The sequence below is a fragment of the Mobula birostris genome, chromosome 15 (assembly GCF_030028105.1).
Source record: "Mobula birostris isolate sMobBir1 chromosome 15, sMobBir1.hap1, whole genome shotgun sequence".
Taxonomy (NCBI): Eukaryota; Metazoa; Chordata; class Chondrichthyes; order Myliobatiformes; family Myliobatidae; genus Mobula; species Mobula birostris.
The window spans coordinates 33,271,331-33,297,821 of NC_092384.1; the positions used below are offsets into that span (position 1 = coordinate 33,271,331).

A 26,491-nucleotide genomic window follows, 5' to 3' on the forward strand; every position below is an offset into this window, starting at 1 on the left:
CTCAAATTGAGAACATTGTATGGAAACCAAGCATCCCTTTTAATTGCTTGACTGAGAAGCCATCCAAAAAATCAATTTAGCCTTTAGTTCCAGTTATCACACAGTAAAATTTAATGTTATAAGCCAAATAGAAATGAATATTAAGGAAACATTATTTTATTCTTGTCATAAATACATTAAAAGTATTTTTCTATATCTCAGCTTTCTATCTTTGCTTTGGGTAGTTTAATCAAAAGTAAGGTATGTTAACATAGATTTAACAACTAACTGATCTAGCTTTATTGGGTCACATGTTCAGTGACATACATATAAAATATAATAATTTAATCTTGAACAAAGCACCTAGGTATCAAAATAATCTTTTATTCAATTTTCAGTTTATAGTGTATTGGGTCATAATAGTTCAGAGAGGGAAAATTCTTCAGAACTGCAGACTGTACATGTACCTTTTAATATTCATATGGTGCTCAACTCTGATAATTGTGTTAACGGGTTTAAAAAAATTAGTAATAGAGTACAAATATACCAATTACAATTTAACGTGTAATCTTACCTCCGCTACTCTGTGTGTAGAGCTGAATCGAGCCTGCATTCCAGACAGCACACAATGTTGATGGGTCATATTAAAATCATCTAAGAACAGATTATAAGCCACAATCATATTTAATCCATGTAAAAATATTGAACATGATACTTAATCTTTGAAGATAGAAAATTAGGTACTGTACAATGCACACGACCAACCAATCAAATAAGATTTGTACTTCTTGATTCATACTTCACTATGTACCAGAACCTGCAGGATCAGTGTTAGAAGGAAATCAGATGAAAATGTTCAGAATTGACTGCAGGCATGAAGTTAAAATAAGATGTTCATCTTTAAATTGATCCTTAATTTCATGACGGCAGTTTATCAATTACACTGGACAACAACGATTTTGCTTCCTCAATACTTTTGGGTGCTTCTTATGGATTTTGGGCTGCTGATCATGAAAATCACCATGAAATTTGCCACTCATGTATCATTGTTTTAAAATAGCCTATATTTGTTATTTCAATTCATAATTCAAGTCAATTAAAATGTTGCCCACAACGTAAGCTGAAAAGTTTTCTAGCATCTTGTCCCAGCATGCTAGGCATGCATCGGCAGGGTGGATGCTTCATGGCAGGACAGATTTTAGAAAGGCTATAAAGGCATCACGCACACACTGTTCTATGCGTTGTGTTTACATGTAGATCGGTTTGCGATCATGTACATGATGTACGTGCATAGCATATTGTGTGTACTCATTATAATAAAGTAATTGTATTTTCAGGAGTATTTGTGATAGCAAAATGTCTCAACTCTGATGAAACAACTGTGATACATTGTTATATTTGTGGTGACTACAAGCTTAAATAAGAGGGCATGACTCCTCTTATTAAGAAAGCCTATGATCTCCATTTTGGATGTAAAATTGTCGACCAAGAAAAAGCCTGGGCTCCTCATATTTGTTACGTAACTTGCACTGTCGATCTTAATGCTTGATTCAGAGGCACCTGAAGTCAATGCCATTTGCTGTCCTGATGATATGGCGAGAGCAGAAGGATTATGTGACAGATAATTACAGTCTGGCTGACCAGTATGTCTGGTTTCTCTGCCAAAAACAAGAAATCCATTTAATACTCCAATCTCCCTTCGGCCATGAGTTCTGTGCCACATGATGATAGCCTTTCAGTACCAAAGCCACCACAGACATGGAGTCCAGAGGAGGCAGATAAGGATGCCATGATGCACAAGCCAGGAATGGAAAACAACACTGTACTGATACAGATTTTAAACCCCTTATGTTGAGTGAGCCTCATCAGATAACTCAATCTGAGTTAAATAACCAGGTCAGAGACTTGGGTTTGTCAAGAAGCAATGCAGAATTACTGGGTTCAAGACTGCAAGGATGGAATCTGCACTCACCAGGCACAAACATTTCCGTGAAGGATTTCGATATTTGAGACAGATGTTTCCCAGAATAAATAATGCCAAGTTTAAGGAAGGTATTTTTGTTGGTCCACAAATCAAATAGGTTATCAATGACAGGTAATTTGAAGAACTTCTAGAGTGTCCGGAGAAAATTGCATGGAAAGCATTCAAGGACTTTGTCGAAAATTTTCTTGGCAACTACAGAGCACTAAACTACATGCTGCTGGTTGACAACATGCTTCAAACATACAAAACCATGAAGTGCAACATGTCAATAAAGATTCATTTTCTGCATTCCCACTTAGACTTCTTCTCTGCAAATCAGTAACGAGCATGGTGAAAGGTTTCACCAGGACATTGCGGTCATGGAGAAACTGTATCAGGGAAACTGGAATCCATCAATGCTGGCTGATTATTGTTGGACTCTTAAGTGAGAAGCCTCAGACACTGAGTACAAATGAAAATCATCAACAAAATATTTTAGCTTAGTTGAACTGTTGCAAGCATCAGCACCGTTGTGCAATTAAACGTATTATAATTCAATAAAGGTTAATTTTCCATTTCTCCCAATTTCTACGTGATACAAATAGTCTGAAATTATATCTGTATTCAACTTCAAATGGTCTATCATAAACAAAAAAAAATTCTGAGGTAGCAACACCTTTGAAAAAATTTGCAATCCAGTGTTACCAAATTGTAGAAAATAGGTTTTCAGTGTGATGCCCTGGTTCATAGTTTTACTGTTATGCTATATGTATTTCATTTAGCAGTTCTGTAAGAGCAGTCTGTTCTGTTTTCAGCTTGTTTGGGTGTTGAAGATAAGAGATGAGGAGAAATGTGTGTTATCTAATTAGGATGGTCGAAATAAGGGGAGGTTTCTCTGGTGAGGGACACTAAGGTTGCGCTCGGGGCCTTTTTTCGAGAGGAGATGAAGAGGGAAGATGGGATCATGATTTGACAAAGCCAGGGGTGAGATCAATTGAGAATTGATGACTATGGAGAAACTTTGAGCTCCAACTTGTGCACATTTGACTGTTTCATTAAAATAGGCCTTTTTCTTTTGTTCATTCTCTTTGCTAACCCTTTAGTCAAATTAAATATAATCTTTTAGTTGTATGTGGTGTACTGTCTTGTTATTTCGTAGCACGAATTTGTACCAGGGTTGCAAATTACACAGCATCCACACAAACAGGGGTTTGGGGTGGGAGAGCACCTCAATCTCACAAGTTTGGCAGGGTCAGAGGTCGTCTTCCCTAGACTTATGCAGCCAAGGAAACCAGGTGGTTTCATCAGTTACAATGAAAAGCTGGTAACAGGGTATCCTGTATTCAGAAATATTCAGTGTAGTGAGGAAGAATGATCCAGTAATTATTTCTCTTTTTCCTTTACTCTTCACACTTTCAACTGTGACCATTTATAATTACAGCACAAAAATTCATTTATAGCACTAGTTTGCAGTTTACAAATAGTTCAGCTTTATTAATTTTGTTAAAATATTGTCAGTATAATTTAATATATATGTAACACTCCGGTTCCGTCAGCTGCGTAAGTCTAGGGAAGACACCCTCTGGCCCTGTTAAACATGAGAGATCGAAGTGCAAACCCCGCCCCCACAAATCCCCCTGTTTGTGTAGATGCTGTGTGACTTGTTACCCCGTTACAAATCAGTACCATGAAATAACAGACAGTACACTGCATACAATTAAAAGATTTAGCTTCATAATTTTTAATTTGACTTAAGGGTTAGTAAAGAAAAAACAAAAAAAAGGAAAGGGCCCATTTTAAATGAAACAGTCTAATGTGCATATTAAGAGGAATAGATAGAGTGGATAGCCAGTGCCTCTTCCCCAGGGCATCACTGCTCAATACAAGAGGACATGGCTTTAAGGTAAGGGGTGGGAAGTTCAAGGGGGATATTAGGGGAAGGTTTTTTTACTCAGAGAGTGGTTGGTGCGTGGAATACACTGCCTGAGTCAGTGGTGGAGGCAGATACACTAGTGAAATTTAAGAGACTACTTTAAGGTGGGGGGTTATATGGGAGGCAGTGTTTGAGGGTCGGCACAACATTGTGGGCTGAAGGGCCTGTACTGTGCTGTACTATTCTATGCATATGTTGGAGCTCACGGTTTCCCCTTCGCCGATCCTCCTTCAATCTCCCCGGGCTTCATTGAATCCCACCCCACTCTGGGTTGACTTCTCTGACCTCTTCTCTCTGGCGTCTTCTCTCTTCTCCCCTCTCAAAAGCCCCAAGCCCAACTTTAGTGCCCCTCACCAGAGAAACCTCCCCTGAATCTGTTCATCCCTATTGGATGGCATACATTTCTCCTATCCTTTATCTTCAACAGTAACCCAAACAAGCAACTTACACAGAGAACAGAAAAGTATAACAGAAAAAATATGAACTATATCTGACCCCATTTGGAGTACTGTGCTTATTTCTGGTCACCTCACTACAGGGAGGATGTGGAAACTATAGAAAGGGTGCAGAAGAGATTTACAAGGATGTTGCCTGGATTGGGGAGCACGCCCTGTGAGAATAGGTTTAGTGAACTTGGCCTTCTCTCCTTGGAGCGACACAGGATAATAGGTGACATGATAGAGGAGTATAAGATGATGAGAGGCATTGATTATGTGAATACTGGAGGCTTTTTCCCAAGGGTGAAATGCCTAACACGAGAGAGCAGTTTTAAGGTGCTTGGAAGTAGGTATAGAGGAGATGTCAGGGGCAAGTTTTTTTTTTACACACAGAGGGTGGTGAGTGCGTGGAATGGGCTGCTGCTGGCAGTGTTGGAGGTGGATATGATAGGGTCTTTTAAGAGACTTCTCGATAGGTGCATGGAGCTAAGAAAAATAGAGGGCTATGGGTAACCTTAGGTGATTTCTAAAGTAAGTAAGTTCGGCACAACATTGTGGGCCGAAGGGCCTCCATTGTGTTGTAGGTTTTCTATGTTTCTATGTGAACCAGGGCATTACATAGAAATAACATAATTCCACATCGAGAGCTGATGAAGATGTTGACAAGTTTATGTGATGGGTAGTTATTTTCCGATTGCACTTAGTGTCTTCTACTAAATTTCATTATGTTAACATGATGTAAGATTGACTTTTTTTACATTCAGTATTAAACTATTACACGGGGCAAATGGGTTGTAATAATTAATGTATATATCAGGAATTCTAATCTTTATCTGTGGAAAACAGCGGTAAAACAGTTCACCGTTAGTTATCTTGCATTACTGAGAAGAAAATCTTTCTAACGTAGACTGCCAAAATGGTGGTGTGCAGAGATGCAACGGCTTCTTTAGCTCCCAACGATCTTCAATCTAATCCTAGTATTAAAACACATATTTGTCAAATAAACCATTCTTCTGGCATCTACGCTTTCCCTTAACTCCTAAGTTGCTATGTTCAGTTAGATATTAAATAAAATAACTTACAGGGAAATAACATAGCAAAGGTGGCAACCAAGCTTCACTGTTTAGAAACAGGTACTACAGTCAAACATTTCCATTTGTACGGAAATTCTGAGGCATGATTCAGATTATACAATGATGTTTCAAACATAAACAGCTTAAGGGCCAATATAAAACTTACTAGAACTGAATATTATTGTTTATTTGGGAAATTACAAACAATAATTTTAAAATTAGTTTACTTCTATATCAAAGTTAAAAGTTCAAAGTAAATTTATTGTTAAATTTATTACCATATTCTATCATCAGATTCATTTTTCTTGCAGGCATTCACAGTAAATACAAACACAGTAGAATCAATGAAAAACTGCAAAAACAAACAACCAATGTGCAAAAGACAATAAACTGTGCAAATACAAAAAAGGAAATAATTAATTAATTAAGAAGCAAGCAATATTGAGAACATGAGTTGTAGAGTCCTTAAAAATGAGTTTATAGTTTGTGGAATCAGTTCAGTGGTGGGGTGGGAATCAAGGCTCCTGTACTTCCTTCCTGATGGCAGCAACAAGAAGGGAGCATGTCCTGGATGGTGGGGGTACTTTATGATGGATGCTGTTTATAACATAGTTGTGATACAAGATACATCTAAGACCATAACACAGAATCAGGTCTTTTGGCCCATTGAGTCTGCTCCACCATATAATCAAGGCTGATCCATTTTCCCTCTCAGCCCCAATCTCCTGCCTTCTCTACATATCCCTTTAAGCCCTGACTAATCAGGAATCTATCATCCTCTGCCTTAAATATACCCAATGACTTGGCCTCCACAGCTGCCCGTGGCAAAAAATTCCACAGATTCACTGGTTAAAAAATGTTCTCACCTCCATTCTAAAGATGCCTCTCTATTCTGAGACCCCCCCACCATAGGAAATATCTTCTCCCAGGCTATCAAGGCCTTTCAACATTCAATAGGTTTCAATGAGGTCACCACTCAGTCTTCTGAATTCCAGTGAGTTGAAGCCTAGAGCCATCAAATGCTTCTCATATGCTTCTCAATACCAGAATAGTTTTTGTGAACCTCCTTTGAACTCTCTCCAATGTCTGCACACATTTTCTGAGTTAAGGGGCCCAGAACTACTCAATATACTCTAAGTGAGGTCTCACCAATGCTTTATAAAGCCTCAACATTACATTCTTGCTTTTAGACCATAAGATATAGGAGCAGAAGTAGGCCATTCAGCCCATCGAGTCTGCTCCACCATTCACCCAGAGGCTGATCCAATTCTTCCAGTCATCTCCCTGCCTTCTCCCCATACCCTTTGATGCCCTGGCCAATTTATATTCTAGTCCTCTTGAAATGAATGCTAACATCACATTTGCCTTCCTCATCACCAACTCAACCTGCAAATTAACCTATTAGGGAATTCTGCATGAGGACTCTCAAGTCCCTTCACACTTCTGATTTTTGAATTTTCCCTCCATTCAGAAAGTAGCCCATGTTTTTATTTTTTCTACTAAAGTGCATGACCATACACTTCCTGAACTGTATTCCATCTGCCACTTCTTTGCCTATTCTCCTAATCTAAGTCTTTCTGTTGCCTCTCTGCTTCCTCAAAACTAACTGCCCCTCCACCTATCTTTGTATCACCCGCAAACTTGGCTACAAAGCCTCCAATTCCGGGGTCATCCAAATCTTGACATATAACACTAAGTGGTCCCAATACAGACCTCTGTAGAACACCACCAGTCATCGGCAGCCAACCAGAAAGGAATCACTTTATTCCCACTTCTTGCCTCCTGCCAATCAGCCACTGCTCTATCTATGCTAGTATCTTTCCTGTAATACCATGGGCCCTTGTTAAGTAGCCTCATCTGTGACACCTTGCAAACACCTTCTGAAAATTCAAGTACATAACATCAACCAATTCTCCCTTGTCTATCATGTTTGTTATTTCTTCAAAGTATTCCAACCGATTTGTCAGGCAAGATTTTCCCTTAAGGAAACCATGCCGAACTTGGCTTATTTTATCATATGCCTCCTCGTACTCCGAAACCACATTCTTAACTATCGACTCCATTTTCCAAACCACTGAGGCCAGTCTAACTGGCCTATAGTTTCCTTTCTTTTGTCTCTCTCCCTTCTTGAAAAGTGGAGTGTAACTGCACTCTTCTAGGGCAATACAGTTGTGATTAGAAAAGGAAACACAATACAATAACTGTGAATTAAGAGTTCATGATTGGAATAGTTCATTGTTTGTTTCTTCAAAATATTTTCTTCAAAATATATTCTCCAATTGCCAACTTTATTAAATACCAAAATACCCATCTGTTCAAATGTCTGTATGTGCCGATTTAACACTTTGAATTTAAAGATTAATCGTGATTTAGGTACTGACATTTATTTGAAAATGTATTTTACTGGGTAGTTCTGAATTTAGTTTGAAAAGAATTTTCACCCCAAAAAACCTTCAATTGTGATATCAGCAAAAAAAGGATTCATTGCCCATTGACGTCACTGAGCACATGCCTGTGTGTGTAATGTTTTATTAAATAGATTAGTATTACATAGTTAAAAATTGACTGTGCATTGACCCAGTGTGTAAATTACTCTGGACAACTTTTGGCAAATACCTAATTATTCAATGGTGTTAGAAATATTTCAAACAGTGAGTGCTTCAGGTGTCTGTTGACTTAGAAAGAAAATTAAGGGTAGCCAATTCGAAAAGAATTCTCCAGTATCACTCTCAGTTGAATTAGTCCGAAAAAAAAGGTCAAAATAGGGATGAAGCACGTGAGAAGGAGATATGTCATATTGCCAAAGAAATAACAGTCTGAAAGCATTATTATATATTTCTAAAGTTCACTTCTGGAACATGAGACCAAATGGTTTACAGTTGTAATATCAAGTACAAGTCTATATTTAGTTTACCTCTACCTTTGAATTTAAATTTTCAATTAGTCATAAAGGTGAATAAGGACTAACAGAACCACAGACAAATAAACATAGCTTTTGAATTGCAAGTATGAGAAAATCTGTAGAAGCTAGAAATCCAAAACAACACACACAAAATGCTGGAGGAACTCAGCAGGTCAGGCATCATCAATGGAAAAGAGGAAACAGTCAAAGCTTCAGACCGAGACCCTTCATCAGGACTGGAAAGAAGGAGGTCAGATTAAGAAGGTGGGGGGAAGGTAGGAAGTAGTACAAGGCAGTAGGTGATAGAGGAACCGGGACTGGGAAGTTGATTGGTGAAAGAGATAAAGGGATGGAGAAGCAGATATCTGAGAGGAGAGGACGGAAGACCATAGAAGAAAGGGAAGTGGAGGAGTAAGAGAGGGAATTAAGATGAGGAGGATAAAACAGGAATGGAGAATGGTGAAGGGCAGAGGAAATAGAGTTGAGGGCTGAGGTGGGAGGAGACGATAGCAGCGCGCCACACGTGCGCAGCTCTCCAGTGAAAATATCGTATCCATTAAACTGGGGCGGTGGACAATTCTGATTTGATGCAGACAGACGTGAAAGCACAGAGGAAAATCTGGAGAAATTTCTGAAATGCCAGTTTGCTGCCGTTGTTACTGCACAATCGAGAATCTTTCAGAGGGAAGGCCTCAAAATCCTTGGCTTTGCCTGCTGCTGGCGACCGAGACTGAGGTCGAATCGTTCTGATAGAGATGGTGCTCGGTACTCGGTACCGGAGGGCTGATTGGAGGCTCGAAGTTTTCGGACGACTCAGAGTCAGACTGTGGTCGGGCATGGCAGGGAGAGTTTTCTTCCTTCTTCTGTCTGTGTGAGATGTGGGACTTCTGAGAAATTTTGAACTCTTTTACTGTGCCATGGACTGTTCTTCATCAAGTTATGGTATTGTTACACTGTTGTAACTATATATTATAATTATGTGGTTTTGTTAGTTTTTTCAGTCTTGGTCTGTCCTGTCTTTTGTGATATCACACCGGAGGAATATTGTATCATTTCTTAATGCATGCATTACTAAATGACAATAAAAGAGGACTGCGTGTCCTCATAATTTAATCTAATCTAATCTAAATAACCAGAAGTTCAAAAAACCAATGCTCATGCCATCAAGTTGGTGACACCCAGACAGAATACAAGGCATTGCTCCTCCAAAATAAATCTGGCCTCATCAGGTTGAGGTTCATTCATAACTAAGGAGTAATTAATAATGATCTTGTGCAATGAGCTCCAAGCATACAAGACACATCAATTCAATGTTGTCAGATTATATTCTGATCTTGATGACCGATCTTCTTTGTGAATACATTTCTGTCAAGGCAAGAGCTTAAAATATTGTTTTTTGTTCATTATCATATCAATTTATTTTAGGAACAGCAAATTTATATATTTCAGGGGTGGCATGGCAGCATAGCAGTTAGCCAGATCAATGATGGTGATATACAAAATACTGATTTAATCAATGACATTTATGAGACTGGAATAATACCAGAAGAGATGAAAAAATCAGTACTTATCACTCTTCCTAAGAAAACTAGAGCAATAGAATGTGAATTACATAGGACCATAAGTTTAATGAGTCATATCACCAAAATACAGTACCTCTAAGAATTTTGATGACAAGAGCTAAAAGTAAGATATAAGCTGAAATGGGCAAAGAACAATGTGGTTTTGTGAAAGACAAAGGTACAAGAAACGCAATATTGATGTTAAGGATACTATCTGAACGAGCTATTCAAGTGCAAAAAGATTTGTTTGTTTCATCGACTACACAAAAGCATTTGACAAAGTGAAGCACAATAAGTTATTTGAAATATTACAGGAAACTCTAGATCTAGATTCGAAAGACCTCCGTCTGATCAGAAACCTGGGAACAAACTGCCACTGTAAGAATAGATGGAGAAGTGAGTCAGTTTATGAAAATCAAGAGAGGCATGAGACAAGGGTGTGTTTTCTCCCCTGATTTATTTAATGCATACAGTGAAATATTACAAAAAATAAGAGACATCTTGGGAATCAAAGTTGGCGGTGAAAACATCAATAATTTCAGATATGCAGATGACACTGTGTTAATTGCAAGTACAGAGGAAGAACTACAAAACTTAATTGATAAAATTGTTGAAGAAAGTGCAAAAATGGGTCTATCTATCAATTGCAAAAAGACAGAATGTATGGCGATAACTAAAAAGGAGAATCCTATCTGCAGGCTGAGAATAAACGGGAAAGATATAAAACAAGTACAGAACTTTTGCTATTTAGGAAGCTGGATGACATCAGATGGCAGGTGCGACTTGGACATCAAAAGAAGAATAGGGATGGCAAAAGACACCTTTATGAGAATGAAAAGTATACTGACCAATACTAAACTAGGCATGACAACCCACCTCAGAGTTCTGAAATGTTACCTTTATCCGGTTATGTTATATGGCTCAGAATGTCGGACAATATCTAGTAACATGAGGAAACGAATTGTAGCAGCAGAGATGTGGTTTTTGAGGAGGATGCAAAGAATATCATGGACGAAACGAATATCTAACGAGGATGTCATGAACAGAGCAAACACAAAAAGAGAAATAATGTATCAGATCATGAAAAGGCAACGTAACTTCATTGGACATGTGATTAGGAAAGAGGAGTTAGAATGCATGGTAATTATGGGAAAGATTAAAGTGAAGAAAGCAAGAGGAAGAGGAAGACAAAGACAACGACAAATGATGATGGAGACAGCAGCCAGAGAACTGGAAATGAATACCAATGAATTAATCCACTTGACCCGAAACAGGAGTGTGTGGGCCATGGCAGTCAAAGCTCAAACAGGGCATGGCACCTGATGATGATGATGATATAAAATAAAAGTTGAACTTGATTAACAGTGGTATATTGAAACAAGTAGAATGAAAATAAGCCATACACTGCAGATGGCTGGATGTGTGTCTCAGCCCCTCCCTGCTTGACTCTTGTTGGCAGCTGCATCCGCCTATATTCAAAGTATATATTAGTGGAAACTATTATCTAGAAAGTCAAAACTGTAGTTTACATGTAGCTTAAAGATTTATTTGATTGGGTCTGCAAAGGTAGATTATTCATCATCAGACGAGGATGCACATTTACAATTTGCCACAACGCTCTCTAGATTTAAAAGCTGGGCAATATTTCACTACAAAAATGCAGTTTTAACAGTCTACAGTAAAAAAAAACCTCATGGGATTATAAAATCATGCTAAGATCCAAAACTAAATTACATTAAAGATCTATATTGAAACTATGTTTGCCCAACAAGGATATAGGTCCTCCAAAAGGAGGTTTGGCCATTCACAGGAACAAGTGAGGTAAATGAATATTTAATTTATAATGTTTGACAAAGAATCAAGTTATTTCTCTCAGTACCAAGTAAACATTTCATTCTATAATTGTACAACTTATAAATAACTTATTGGAAACCAGTGATGCTACAGATGATGTACAAACTCAGTGGTTAAAATGTTAATCTTGCCTGTTGAGAAATTAAGGCATTGTTTAAACCTGGCTGACACTGAAATTTTGAGTATGCTTGGCAAGGATAAAAAGCACGACTTCAACAAAGTGGGAAAACTAGAATGTCAATGTCTTCTGGTTCGATAGGCTCTCTTAGATTGTAATAGCCCTTCAAATGCATTCTCTCTGGATTAAATCTGCCACTTTTATCAGAGCCTCTAAACCTTCCTGCAGTCTGATGCCTTTCTTCTCTGTCAACTTTGCAGCCACCATTTTTATTTCCAATCATCTGCCGACATTGTAATCCCAGACAACAGGACTTCTGCAGATGCTGGAAATTCAAGCAACACACATCAAAGTTGCTGGTGAACGCAGTAGGCCAGGCAGCATCTCTAGGAAGAGGTACAGTTGACGTTTCAGGCCGAGACCCTTCGTCAGGACTAACTGAAAGAAGACTGAGTAAGGGATTTGAAAGTTGGAGGGGGAGGGGGAGATCCAAAATGATAGGAGAAGGCAGGAGGGGGAGGGATGGAGCCAAGAGCTGGACAGGTGATTGGCAAAGGGGATATAAGAGGATCATGGGACAGGAGGTCAGGGAGAAAGATAAGGGGGGGGGGAACCCAGATGGGCAAGGGGTATAGTCAGAGGGACAGAGAGAGAAAAAGGAGAGTGAGAGAAAGAATGTGTGTATAAGAATAAATAATGGATGGGGTACAAGGGGGAGGTGGGGCCTAGTGGAAGTTAGAGAAGTCAATGTTCATGCTATCAGGTTGGAGGCTACCCAGACGGAATATAAAGTGTTGTTCCTCCAACCTGAGTGTGGCTTCATCTTTACAGTAGAGGAGGCCGTGGACAGACATGTCAGAATGAGAATGGGATGTGGAATTAAAGTGTGTGGCCACTGGGAGATCCTGCTTTCTCTGGCGGACAGAGCGTAGGTGTTCAGCAAAGCCGTCTCCCAGTCTGCATCGGATCTCGCCAATATATAGAAGGCCACATCGGGAGCACCGGACGCAGTATATCACCCCAGCCGACTCACAGGTGAAGTGTCACCTCACCTGGAAGGACTGTCTGGGGCCCTGAATGGTGGTAAGGGAGGAAGTGTAAGGGCATGTGTAACACTTGTTCCGCTTACAAGGATAAGTTCTGCCCTCAAGTTCACCTGGTCCATTTCCGACACCTCCCTCCACTTTCTAGATCTTTCTGTCTCTATCTCTGGTGACAGCTTATCCACTGATGTCTACTATAAGCCTACTGACTCTCACAGCTATCTGGACTATTCCTCTTCTCACCCTGTCTCTTGCAAAAATGCCATCCCCTTCTCGCAATTCCTCCGTCTCCGCCGCATCTGCTCTCAGGATGAGGCTTTTCATTCCAGGACGAGGGAGATGTCCTCCTTTTTTTAAAGAAAGGGGCTTCCCTTCCTTCACCATCAACCCTGCTCTCAAACGCATCTCCCCCATTTCACACACACCTGCTCTCACTCCATCCTCCCGCCATCCCACTAGGAATAGGGTTCCCCTGGTCCTCACCTACCACCCCACCAGCCTCCGGGTCCAACATATTATTCTCCGTAACTTCTGCCACCTCCAACGGGATCCAACCACTAAGCACATCTTTCCCTCCCCCGCCTCTCTCTGCTTTCCACAGGGATCGCTCCCTAACGACTCCCTTGTCCATTCGACCCCCCCATCCCTCCCCACTGATCTCCCTCCTGGCACTTATCCCTGTAAGTGGAACAAGTGCTACACATGCCCTTACACTTCCTCCCTTACCACCATTCAGGGCCCCAGACAGTCCTTCCAGGTGAGGCGACACTTCACCTGTGAATCGGCTGGGGTGATATACTGCATCCGGTGCTCCCGATGTGGCCTTCTATATATTGGCGAGACCCGCCGCAGACTGGGAGACCGCTTTGCTGAACACCTACTCTCTGTCCGCTAGAGAAAGCAGGATCTCCCAGTGGCCACACATTTTAATTCCACATCCCATTCCCATTCTGACATGTCTATCCACAGCCTCCTCTACTGTAAAGATGAAGCCATACTCAAGTTGGAGGAACAACACCTTATATTCCGTCTGGGTAGCCTCCAACCTGATAGCATGAACATTGACTTCTCTAACTTCCACTAATGCCCCACCTCCCCCTCGTACCCCATCCATTATTTATTTTTATACACACATTCTTTCTCTCACTCTCCTTTTTCTCCCTCTGTCCCTCTGACTATACCCCTTGCCCATCCTCTGGTTCCCCCCCCCCCCGTCTTTCTCCCCGGACCTCCTGTCCCATGATCCTCTCATATCCCCTTTGCCAATCACCTGTCCAGCTGTGGGCTCCATCCCTCCCCCTCCTGTCTTCTCCTATCATTTTAGATCTCCTCCTCCCCCTCCCACTTTCAAATCTCTTACTAACTCTTCCTTCAGTTAGTCCTGACGAAGGGTCTCGGCCTGAAACGTCAATTGTACCTCTTCCTAGAGATGCTACCTGGCCTGCTGCGTTCACTAGCAACTTTGATGTGTGTTGATCGTAATCCCAGACTCCACCCTTATACACACACTCTCTTCTGCCAGTTTAAGTCATTACAAAAATATCTATTCAAGTTAGTCAAACAGGACCTCTCTTAACAAATGAACATAATTTCTATTAATCTATGCCTTTCTAATTGAAGGATCATGCAATACCTTGGATTTGATTCCAATGATTTCTCACCTTTAAAATTAAAATAATAGACTAGCAATGACTGAAAAATGATAGCTAATAGGGCCCATTAAATAAATGGGATGAAATGTTTGCTTCATCATCTTAAAGTTCCTCAACGGGATTTGTTTTGAATTACAGGTGTCCCCCGCTTTTCGAACGTTCGCTTTACGAATCCTCACTGTTACAAAAGACCTACATTAGTACCCTGTTTTCACTTTCAGAAGGTGTTTTCACTGTTACCAAAAAAAAGCAGCGCGTGATAAAAAATTCAGTGCGCGATAAAAGGCAGCACGCACCCCGGGCAGCCACTCTCCCCGGGATTCAGAACGGCATTCTCGTCGTCATTGCTTAAACACGTGTCTGTGAGCAGCCATTTGCAAGATGAGTTTTAAGGTATCAGAAAAGCCTGAAAGAGCTCGAAAGGGTGTTGCACTTAGCGTAAAACTAGACATAATTAAGCATTTTGATCGTGGTGAACAAAGTAAGGACAACGTGAGTTTGGCTTGTGGAAGCTGACAAACATGATATTGAAGAGGTTTTGGCATCCCATGACCAAGAACTGACAGTTGAAGAGCTGATGCAATTGGAAGAAAAAAGGATAACAGTCAAAACCGAATGAGTAATGATAAGTACGACTTTAATTTTGAAAGGGTACATCAGTTTAGGGGATATTTGCAGGATGGTTTGAGTCCTTACAAAGAACTGTGTGATAGAAAAATGCGCGAGGTTCAGCAGTCAAGCAAGCCTTCCACATCAGCCACAGCAGACGACGAACCTCGACCTTCGACATCGAGGCGGGCAGAGATAGAAGATGACCTGCCTGCTCTAATAGAAACAGATGACGAGATGACACCCCAGTGTCCCACCACCCCAATCCCCAGGCCACGGACAGATACTGATTCGCGAAGAATGCAACGGTAGCCAAGGCACACAGCACATGTTAAGAAAAAAGCCGAAATAAACATGCTAATTAATTAGGTGCTGCCAACACGTAATTGTCAGCCCAGATCAAAGGTGATGCAATCTGCAATCGCCCCTGATCTGGGCCAACAATTACATGCCGGGCAGCACCTAATTAGTTAGCATGTTTATTTTGGCTTTTTTCTTAAAGATGTGCTGTGTGCCTCCCGGCTACCGCTGCATTCCTGCATGCTTTGCGGCAATGTATCGCTCGGTGGCCTGGAGGGTGGGGGCCGCTGCACCACCCAAACTCCGACGACTCAGCCTAACACACCATCATCCGTGTGCTCGGCGCTGTCTTCCCGATTCCAGTAAGTGATACTACACTGTTATTTGGTATGATTTGGCAGCTTCATAGCTTAAAGGTTACTGGAGAGCGCTTGCGTGAGATTTTCTGCCGACGGCGCTTGCGTGAGATTTTCGCTACGGAGAACAGTTCAGTAATGATTGTGGAAAAGTATTTCTACTTTATATAGGCCGTGTATTTATCACATCATTCCTGCTTTTACTATATGTTACTGTTATTTTTAGGTTTTATGTGTTATTTGGCATGATTTGGTAGGTTGCCTTTGGGTCTGTGAATGCTCACAAAATTTTCCCATATAAATAAATGGTAATTGCTTCTTTGCTTTACGACATTTCGGCTTACGAACCGTTTCATAGGAACGCTCTACCTTCGGATGGCGGGGGAAACCTGTACTGTGGCAAAAAGATAATGTAGATATAAGAGCCTAAATGGCATTCTCTATGCTACAAGCATCTATGGTCCTATGGGCTTAATTTTTGTAAATGTAATCTTTTCAGCAGATGTTACATGTTAGGAAAAGTTTCTAATTTGAATCAAAAATCATATGACATTCAGGAGTTATAACTATTCTTCAATAAAATCAATTTACAGTGTAGAAAGTGTGTGGAATGCAGTGTGAAAGTCATTTAAGGCAAGTTGGTTTATTAACCACAGTGCATTGCTTATAGTGAGATATCTGACAAGAATTTATAATTTTTTAAGTTCTAACTATTGAGAATAGATGAAAAAAATTGTTTGATTTTGACTGAGCCAAAAGCAAATTTTGAAATCGCCTCCAGACTTTTCCTGTTAAACATACTTATTAGTTTCCAGCAGCGTATCAATATTCATTGAAATAATCCATTCAAATTGCTCCCATATTGGCACCATCAAACCTTTCATGAAACTCAAATTTAATCGGCTAACATTGTTAAAATTTGGTAACACTGCAATTTTCATATTTCGACAAATACAATTGACTGGGTTTGCAACGGTTATAATTCAAAAACTCAATTCATAACATTTAAAGTTAGATTTTTAATTTTTAAAAGAATTATTTAGACATGCAGCATAGTAACAGGCTATTCCAGCTCAATGAGCCTGCAATGCCCAAATATACCTATGTGACCAATTAGCCTACCAACACATACTTCTTTGGAATGTGAGAGTGAACTAGAGCACCCAGAGGAAATCCACATGGTCATGAGGACAACATACAAACTCTTACAGACAGCAGCAGAATTGAACCCAGGTCCCTGGCGCTCTAATAACATTGCGCTTAAGACTACACTGCTGTGCTACCCAAAATTAGATTGGTGGAAGTCAGGGAAAAGGTTCAAGTTCCTTCAACGTTTCCATGTGACAGACTGCTATTTATTATCAATGGTTTAAATGGAATTTTAAAATAATTAAGCACAGTTCAAATTTGGGGTGGTGGAGGGATGAAGCATTTAACCTCTAAAAACAGATGGATCATGAAGCCCATTGGTAAAATTCTTATTGTTCTGCCCCACACTTTTAATGAAGGTGGGTCAACTGGGACAGGTGTGTTAGCAGGGAGACACAGCTTCTTATTGTTATACAAATCTCAAAGTTTTATCACTGCTCTGCCATATCCCACACTACTTTCACTTTCATCTGGGTCATCTGACTTTTGCCTTCCTTCCCTAGACAATCTCCACTTCCTGGGTTAGATCCACAGACACCTTGCTTCTTGTAAAGACTCCATATCATTCTCCACACTTCTCATACAGGTTGATCAATAAACTTTCTTTTCAGAAGGGTGTATATTTTAACTTAATGGTATTCTGTTTTTAATCTATGAAGACTCATGGATTTTGAAAAGTACCAGATAACCCGTGGGTTAAGTATCTTTATTAAGCTTACCTAAGTAACATTCTTCTTCAGAGACTTTTTTCCTTCCTTCAGTCCTATTGATCAATCTATAAACACAGAACTACTACACATTTTCATAATTATCATCTTTTAAAACATTTCAGTCTCCTCAGCCCACTACAAGTTTTCAATTAACCTCTTTGCAAATGCTGCAATGTGTGACTCCCCTCTTCTTCCTTACACTCAACAAGTTTTCCACACTAAAATCAATGAATTCCCACTTTTCCAACTTCCCTCACTTCCCCATTTTTCCCTTGTAGTTGTAGTCTCTAATGCACATTGAGCATCTGTTACATTTGGCTTTAATCCCCTTGTCAGCAATCTTTAAATCCTATGCACAACACCTCCACTCTCCTAAGCTCAACCTGTCCATACATGGCCACTCTCATGATCTCAACCATTCCATGTGTTCTTCACAACTTCCAATTTCATTTGTCACCTTTACTGCTATCTCTACAAACTTGGCACTTATTCCTCAGCTGCTTTCTCACCAGCTAGTCTAACCAAAACAGCAATCTGTTAGACTGGTAACATGTTGAGAAAACCCAGAAGACATATTTCATTTCATAAGGCAACCTGCAGCCCACATTTCCAAGTTTCCTGTATGAATATCCTTTGTCTCTATTCTTCATGGACAAGAATCACTCACCCAAATGAGACTATTAAGACAATCCTAAAAGGTAATAAATGTCCTGATCCATTACAATTGGCATGCAGCACACACATCAGGAACATCTCTCAATCATGGAACTATGTGGGAAATCATAAATTAGGAAAGAAAAGTATGTGTTTATTAAACTTTCTTTTGTTTTAGACTACAAATGTAGTATATATTTTTCGTCATACTGTTTATTTAAATCACCAACTTGGTATCACATTTGCTTATGATCCCTAAATAGTACACATTTGCCTTATTCTTGCCTATAATTATTTTCTTTGTTAAAATCACAGTAAAGTTAAAGTCCCAACAAAAAATTATTTTAAAAAAGTATTGATACATTGAAGTAGACTGCAGGCTGATATTTGATAGTGTAAGTTTCTCTGTGACAAGGTCATAGACAAGGTAAACATGTAGTCATTACTCTGTTATCACTTCTAAACCTCTATGTTGGTTTCTCCTCTAACGGGCTGAACTTCAATATGGGCAAGAAAAGATGAAGCATCATTGTTTATGAGAGGACAATATTCACATTCTCTAGCACTGAATCTATAGCAACTTTGTTTAACTAGACTTCTGGGCATAAACCTTAAAACCTTTCACACACCTTCTTAGTGTGTTGTGAATTTATGGCTCACACTGAACAACTCATGTATCAGACACACTGGAACCTGCATCTGAGACAGCAAGACCCAGCACACACTTCCTCTGCAGACCAATATTTTATTGTTAATTAAGTGAAACAGTTTCCCCTTTATAAAAAAAACTACGAAGTTCAAATTACCATTTGTTTCAAAGCAAAATGTATACCTATGGTAAGGCACAGTGGGACCCAACTACATACATTGAACGAGAATTCTCAGATCACACTGCTTCATTCCAATGAGAGGAATGATTATCAATATTAGTTCATAGTGCGAATATATTTTTACTGAAGGTACTTACATAGGTAAATGCAGGTCATAATAGAATTTAGACTACTTGATAGTGATGAAGAATGCATTACCCAAAGGTGATTGGGAAGATTACAATTTATTCATAAACAATGCAAATTCCTGTTATATTTCTTGAACTGAGAAAGGCTCCCAACCACTGCCTGATGTTGTCCTTTTATGACAATGGTTTGGATATCAGAAGCTGCAAAGTGTACATGTAAATACGTATCACAAGCTCTGTATTATAAGTAAAGCAATTCCCATATATTTTAAAAGAAACATAGGATTAGAATGCCTGTAGATCTTACTAAGGCAATATTTGAATTACTTGACCTCACCACCTAGAGTAATTCATGGGAACCAGGAAAGCTATTTAGGTAGAGTGCTAAAAAAAGTTACCAAGCATGAAGTAACAGTCGCCAGGGTATAGTGGCAGTGTCAGCCCTGGTGTTGCAATGTCCCAGGCTATTTTTAGGCCAACATGCCAGAGTGTTGGGTCTCTGCCTTTAACTGAGCTCTTGTTGCTTTGATCTGAGGCAGGTCCTAAATCTGTAAAGAAAAAAGGGCAAGAGTTGAGTGTAAATGATTTATTAGAACCTCAAAATCCTCAGCAAAATATATGTCTCCTTTAAAGAAAAACCACATATTCAGAAGCAGTTTAAATACAGCAGGCTAATAAATTTAGTCCCAACTAAAAATGATTAGGAATTTCGTACACTGAAGAACCCTCACAACAGTAAGCCTGCCTCTCTAATATATGCACTGTAATCTGTCTAATGATTCAGTTATGCTCAACTGTAAATAAAAACACAATGAAAAGCCCCACTTGGTTTTAGAACAACTGCAGCCTTGGATTCTCAAATTTGATTTTAGAGCATACAAATAAAAATAAAATGTCTCACAAAGCAAAGTATCTTAATGGATTTTATTTAGAGTTCGTGTTTATAAAACTTAGAACTTTATTTCACAGTAGTGATTAAAAAAATTCTACAAACAAGACTGATCTGAGGCACTGTAACATAATAGAGCATAACAAGTACACCAAGAATTCTCTGTGAGCTAACTACAATGTCTGTTCCACAGAACTTCCCTAACTTTTGGCAGACATCGTCTAACTGCAACACTGCTCCCAATATGGCACCAATAAAATACAGAACTACAATCAAAAAGAGTAATTTCAATCAAGGTTTCCTGGGGCTTCCTAATAAATCCAACACCTTTGGAATGTGCTCGTTAAAATGAGTTTTTCTGGGTTTCTTTTCCCAAATAGTTTTATTGTTAAAACCTGAAGTTCAAGCAGAGCACACAGATTAGGCATTTAAAAGGTCTTGTAATTATGAACAACAAAGAAGCTACATTATTATGATTTTGAAGATAAAATAAAAACAAAACTATATTCTATTGATTAATTTACATATAAAATGCAGCATAGCATTTGTTAAAGGTGTGCTTGTAATGTCTGGGTTTCTTCAGTTTCTGTTGAAGGAAGCATATTACAAACAATAGTAAAAACTGAACAAAGTACTTCTGTTCAAAGCTAACCCCAGTAGTATCTTGAAAGCAAAGTATATGGTAATAAAATCAGCATGCAGCAACAGTTAGTTCATTTTTGACAAATCACTCCAATAGAGACGATGATGTCAATGACAATAAAAACATTTATTTGAGTTGAGATGTGCACCTGAGGGACCCAGCAATGAATTATTTTGCTAAAGATTTTATATTCTTGGCATCAAACTGGTTAGGTAATTACAGTTCACACAATCATTGCATGCATAGAAAATATAGGGCAACATATGTAAACAAAATGGATTCCATAAAATATGGAAACATGTATGCCCACACGTGTTGATTTAACATTTCTGCTGCACTCTAAAACAATTAGCAAACAGTAAATCTAAATTAGTTTACAAGTTTGCAGGTGTGCAGCCTCTGTGTGTGAAGCAAGCTTCAGGGGCAGGAAACATTAAAACAGCAAGTAGTAACTTGGTAATTCTCCACTCCTTTCCATACATACCTTCACAGCTGTAGTTATACACTGCAACAGTTGACCTTTCCACCAGGTTCTCATCATGATGCCAACTCACAGCCATCTTTCCCATTCCGAAGTAAGGTTCCTCTTTTAAGTACGTCATTTTTGAAGGGTCCATGTAGTTCAGAAGAGCCACATTAAAAGAAGTTCTATTTTTTAGCACAGTATCAGCATTGCTTTGATTGCAATGAACTCCTTTCACACTGTCAGAGCCCTCAGTGGAAGTAGAAGTTGGCTTCTCCACAAATCCCATTTCTTCATCACCAGCTGAATGACGATTCAATAAAATCTTCATTGCTTCCTCATGTAAGTATTGATTAAGATCTTTAATAGCTTGGCAGGCTTTACCTATTTCATCGTTGCTGTACATCACCTCAGCACCATGGGTAGGCCAAGGGATTGCAAACAGCCTTGTATCTAAGTAACGGTATGTGTGGCCTGGGTTTCCTATAAGTAGTCGATATACTGGTGTCAGAACATCTTTGCCTTTTATTTGAACAAGATCTTGTGCAAAACATTTGTAATCTCGCAGAGCTGTCAATCCTTGATGAACTTTTTGATGAATTTCCGCAGGTACACAGCTGGCTTGGTTCAAGTGTAATTTGGAATATTTAGCCTTTAACTAAAAAGAGAAAACATGTTTTCCATTACACTTTTCTATTTATGCACATCTCCCAAATGTTTTTCCGTATATCACAAGTTTCTCTCTATAAATATTAAAACTGCAAGATTTAGATCTGCAGTACGGATTCCAGTAAGTATGGATTCCAATTCTTATTCAGTGAGTGGTGTGAAACAATAATTCACCAATGGTATACTTGGTCGATTTATGACAGCAGAGATGACAAAGTGTTCATTGTAATCTATCACTTTCACATATGAAAACAAATTTACCTCCAGAAAAATGTTCAAAATCATATCCTGTGACACTTTCAGAACATTTTTTTAATATATAATTGCAAAAAAGTGCATATACTAGAAATTCTAAATACAAAGGGAAATTACTGGAACATCTACTCAGGGTAGGCATCATCAATGGGAGAAAAATAAACTTTGCTTCTTTGTGCAATAACCTTTCACTGGTTTTAACAACTAGACGTTGACCTGAAACAAATAAGAATAGAAAATGCTAGAAATAGTCAGAAATCAGGGCAGGTTCTGTGATGAGAGAGCTAGCCGCTGTATTTTTGCTTCTATGAGTCAAAAGGTTGAGCAACATGCCACTCCACTCACTGGAAGTGTTGTCTGAAACCCTTACTAACAATGCGAAAACATAATTTTTCTTGTATACTGTACAAGAAGCACTGCTGTTGCACTTCACTAAACTAAGCATGCCTTTTTACTTGTGATTATTTGTAATTGTCTACCTCAATCCAAATCTGTAGAAACTCCATCTTTAAATATATTTAAGGAAGAAATTAATAGATTTTTGGATACCAGGTGAATTAAATAATCAGGAACTGCTCAGGTAGGTAGCTTTGATGAAGAAATATTAGCCTAATCACATATTGTGGCCTAATAACACAATAATTTATAAACCAAATCATCAAAGTTCCTAAGAATGAACTCACTCAGCAATACTTAAAGGACAGGTGCTTTATCACTTGCCCAATGAGACTTTTATCTTGTTACTGTTGGCCAGAAGAAACTACAGTCTAATCAAGGACAGGGAAAGCACCAGAGTCAAGCCAGTTGTCTTTGTTTCCTCCTTTCTGTGGACTCTAAACAGTTTCTTACTCTTGGATCATCTAATCAGAGCAACAGAATGTGGACACAGGAAGCTTCAGGTAATGATCTGCTAAACCTGAGACCATTCTCAAGCAGATAGCCATCTGTTATGTAAAGGGCATGGATTCTGAACTGATTCTTGCTCTGGGACAATCTAATCAGAGCAATAAACCCCTGAGACCATCTTCAGAGGAGTAGCTACTCATTATGTAAAATGCCAGACCTACAATCGGTAATCTCATTAGACTGGCTGGGTTACCTCATTTAACTGGTTTGGACTAGTCAGAGTGTAAAGTCACAAATACACAAGGCTGGGGTGGGCAGAGCCATGGAACAATGTTGGCTGTAGCCCTGTACAATGACCAGTAAGAAGGTGGCCCAGGTAGGTTAGGTGACTGAGTCAATGGGATGGAGAGCTAATGGTTCAATTGATGAGGAACAGTATAAGACTCAGAAGCTCCAAATACTCAGGGGCGATAACTCACCGGCAGCCAGAGAGTAACCATCGCAGATAAGGAGGACCCCACAGACACCTGGAGATCAGGACCACAAGGAATGCCTGGCCAGTGTAGGCTCCTTTCCCGGGTAATACCTTTTCTCTTCATTGACTGTTCATAGAGTGTCAGGGGTTTTAGTAGGGAGCACACAGGTAGAAGTGAGTGTGAACCTGCATGCTTTTTAGTTGAAACAGTAAAAGTTACTTGTTGGTAAATAGAGGTTTTCTGTACCTCACTAATCACTATAACAAAGGGTGATTCTTGTAACACTACATTGACAGAAGCAATATAAAACTACTACCAGATCTCCTATCGATATAACATATACCTAGTAAAATCGCTATATTTCTAATATAATTGACAAATTCAGTGATGATACAATTGTTGACCAAATCATGAGACAACGCGAGAATGAATATCCGGTTCAGTGGTATCACATTAACAATACCAAGAAGTTAATCATAAACTTCAGAACAGGCAAGTCGGTAGACCACATGCTAGCTCTTATTGGTGGGCTTGAGGTGGAGACAGAAAGCAGCTTCAAATTCCTAGGTCTCTGATTATCTGCCCTAGGATCTTCTTCAAATATGCAATCATGAAGAAGAAGTGCCAATGCCTCTTCTTTCTCAGGAGTTTAAGGACCTTTGGCACATCGCTAAATACTCCAATAAACATCTACGGATGCACTACTTAAAATATCCTGACTAGATGCATTATGGCCAGGTATAACATTTCCTGTACACTGGAACACAGGATGTTGCAAAGTGGTGGACACAGCCCATTCCAATGATGTTAGTAGTCATTCTGAGGTTATAAAATTATGGATAGCATAATTATGAATGAACTAAAATGAGAATCAGTCTTCAGGAAATAAAACCTGTATACAGTTTAACTTCCAATTTATAATTTGTGGCTGATTTGTGTGGGAAGTTGTAATTCTATCACATTAAAAAACTAAACAGGAAAAGAATGGTGCTGTTATTAACTCATTGTTAAAAGTGTATCCTTGCACTGTCTGGACAAATCTGTTTTGTCACTTAACCTTCTGGTTAGTTGTATCTTCACGTTGCCATCCTTCAACACTAACAAAAGCGTACAGTTTTGGTGTCTAGTTTAGACTTCCAGGCGTTTGAATATTCAACGGGCTTTTTCATGTTAAGATATGTTACCATTGTAACTATGTCATTTTTTAAATTTACACGATTACATTCCAAATGTTAAAGGGGGTGATTATTGCAATTGGAAGTGTAATTTATTGTTTGTTGTTATCTTTGAGTTGAAAAAAGTACAAAACATTGTGACAGGAGAATGAGATTCCCTTGGATTCTCTTGGGCTTGCTTTCTCTCCTGGAGCTTTGCTGTGTGAATAAACGCTTTTATATTTCCCAGTTACAGCTTCTGTGTTGGCTTAGTATTATTCAGTCACAACAAGGAGCACAGCCTTCCCTACTACTGACTGCTATGCAGGAGGTGTTCCTCAAAAAGGCGACGTCATTAAGGATCACCACATCCAAGTTATGCCCATTTCTCACTACTACCATTAGGCAAGAGGTACAGAAGATAAGTCCAGTGGCACCAGGTTCAAGAATAGCTACTTCTCTACAAAAATCAGGTTGCTGAACCTAGCTGTGTATCTCTAACCCTAACTCAGCAATGGAACACTTGCTCTACAATGGAAGTATCTGTGTCTTTTTTCCACTAAGGTCTTGATTTTGCACAGGCTTTGTTCCTCGCTCTTCACTTGCCTAGCTTGCATAAAAGTTATGTATAATTTATATTGTGTGTTGTCTGTACCTATGTGCCTGTGACACTGCAGTTTTTCATTGTGCCTGTTCCTCACCAAACATGACAATAAACTCTATCTGTCTTGCCATTCAGGATTTATTAAATGTGAACTTAAAAATGGTGGTTTTGATATCATAAACTCATTCTGTGTGGTAATAGCTATTAAAAAATAGTGGAAAATTTGCAAGATTTATAATAATTAAGCATGTTAGCATACCAGCTGCTCAAATTCCACATCTTCAGGTGTTAAATATGGAAGCTTTCGGTCTTCAATCTCTTCTAGTAGCTTCTGCCTCTGTTCAAAAAAGGGAAATAATGAAATTAATTTTAAAGTAAAACAGTAGAGTATATTACTGCTTTTTATCATTCATATTGCCAAATGGCTATCACCATCTATCAAAATTAAAGTTTCATAATCAGTATGGTTCTGAAGGATCGAAGTTTGATAAGAGTCCATAAAAGGCAAGTTAGAACTGTGATGGATAATAGACAAGCACCTCTTACCTATTGGTTGCAATGTAGGCTGAAAGCTAATTTGGTGTTGCTGTTCATTTTAAATATAGTCTATCCTGCTGCAGATACACTGTTGTTAATTGGCTATTCACATGAAAAGGAGTAATCTATAACTGCACAAGTGATTCAGATCATGGAAAAGATCGGCGAATACTACAAGTAGCATGATTCTCAGACATTAAATTGATGGCCTTGAATGGACGAGTCCCAAAGTAGGAAAGGTGTCCTACTTCTGTAGAGGACCAAGAGCAATCCATAGACATATTGAAGGGACAGCAGATAACTGCCAGATGTCAACAACAGTAATGGTGCCCAAAGAACCCATTTGTAGTTAACGAACCTGTAAATAAGGGAGAATGGTTAGGACCTCCATGTTGTCAAATAAATGCCATGAGGACAAACACTAGCTAGATATTTCAGAAGTAGAATCTTCTTCTTAGCTGAAAAATCCAACGCAACATGTGTTCACTGCCAAAATAACACATTCAGTCAGTGACTTCCTGCATCACAAGAAAGTCAATATGTTATATGGATAGATAGTGACTCACTTCTGGAGCTTGAAATAGACCTATAGAACAAAAAGCAAATATTTTCCCTCCCCCTTCAAGTGCCTTTAGTGTTACATGTCCACAGCATATCTGGGCTGTTACCAGCCAAGATGATACAGTCCTCAGCAAACTGCAAT

General features: G+C 39.1%; 1 protein-coding gene across 4 annotated transcripts in view; it reads right to left on the bottom strand.

Moving 5' to 3' along the window:
- Window positions 1–26,491, bottom strand: part of fto (FTO alpha-ketoglutarate dependent dioxygenase) — a 377,646-nt gene that overhangs the window by 277,231 nt on the left and 73,924 nt on the right. For all 4 annotated transcript variants that reach the window (XM_072279555.1, XM_072279552.1, XM_072279554.1 and 1 more), the window contains exons 2-5: window positions 25,511–25,588; window positions 21,269–21,905; window positions 19,651–19,800; window positions 554–633 (exon numbers count right to left, since the gene is read on the bottom strand). In XM_072279555.1, coding sequence (XP_072135656.1) covers window positions 554–633; window positions 19,651–19,800; window positions 21,269–21,905; window positions 25,511–25,588 — 945 coding nt within the window. The remainder of the gene's footprint in view (window positions 1–553; window positions 634–19,650; window positions 19,801–21,268; window positions 21,906–25,510; window positions 25,589–26,491) is intronic.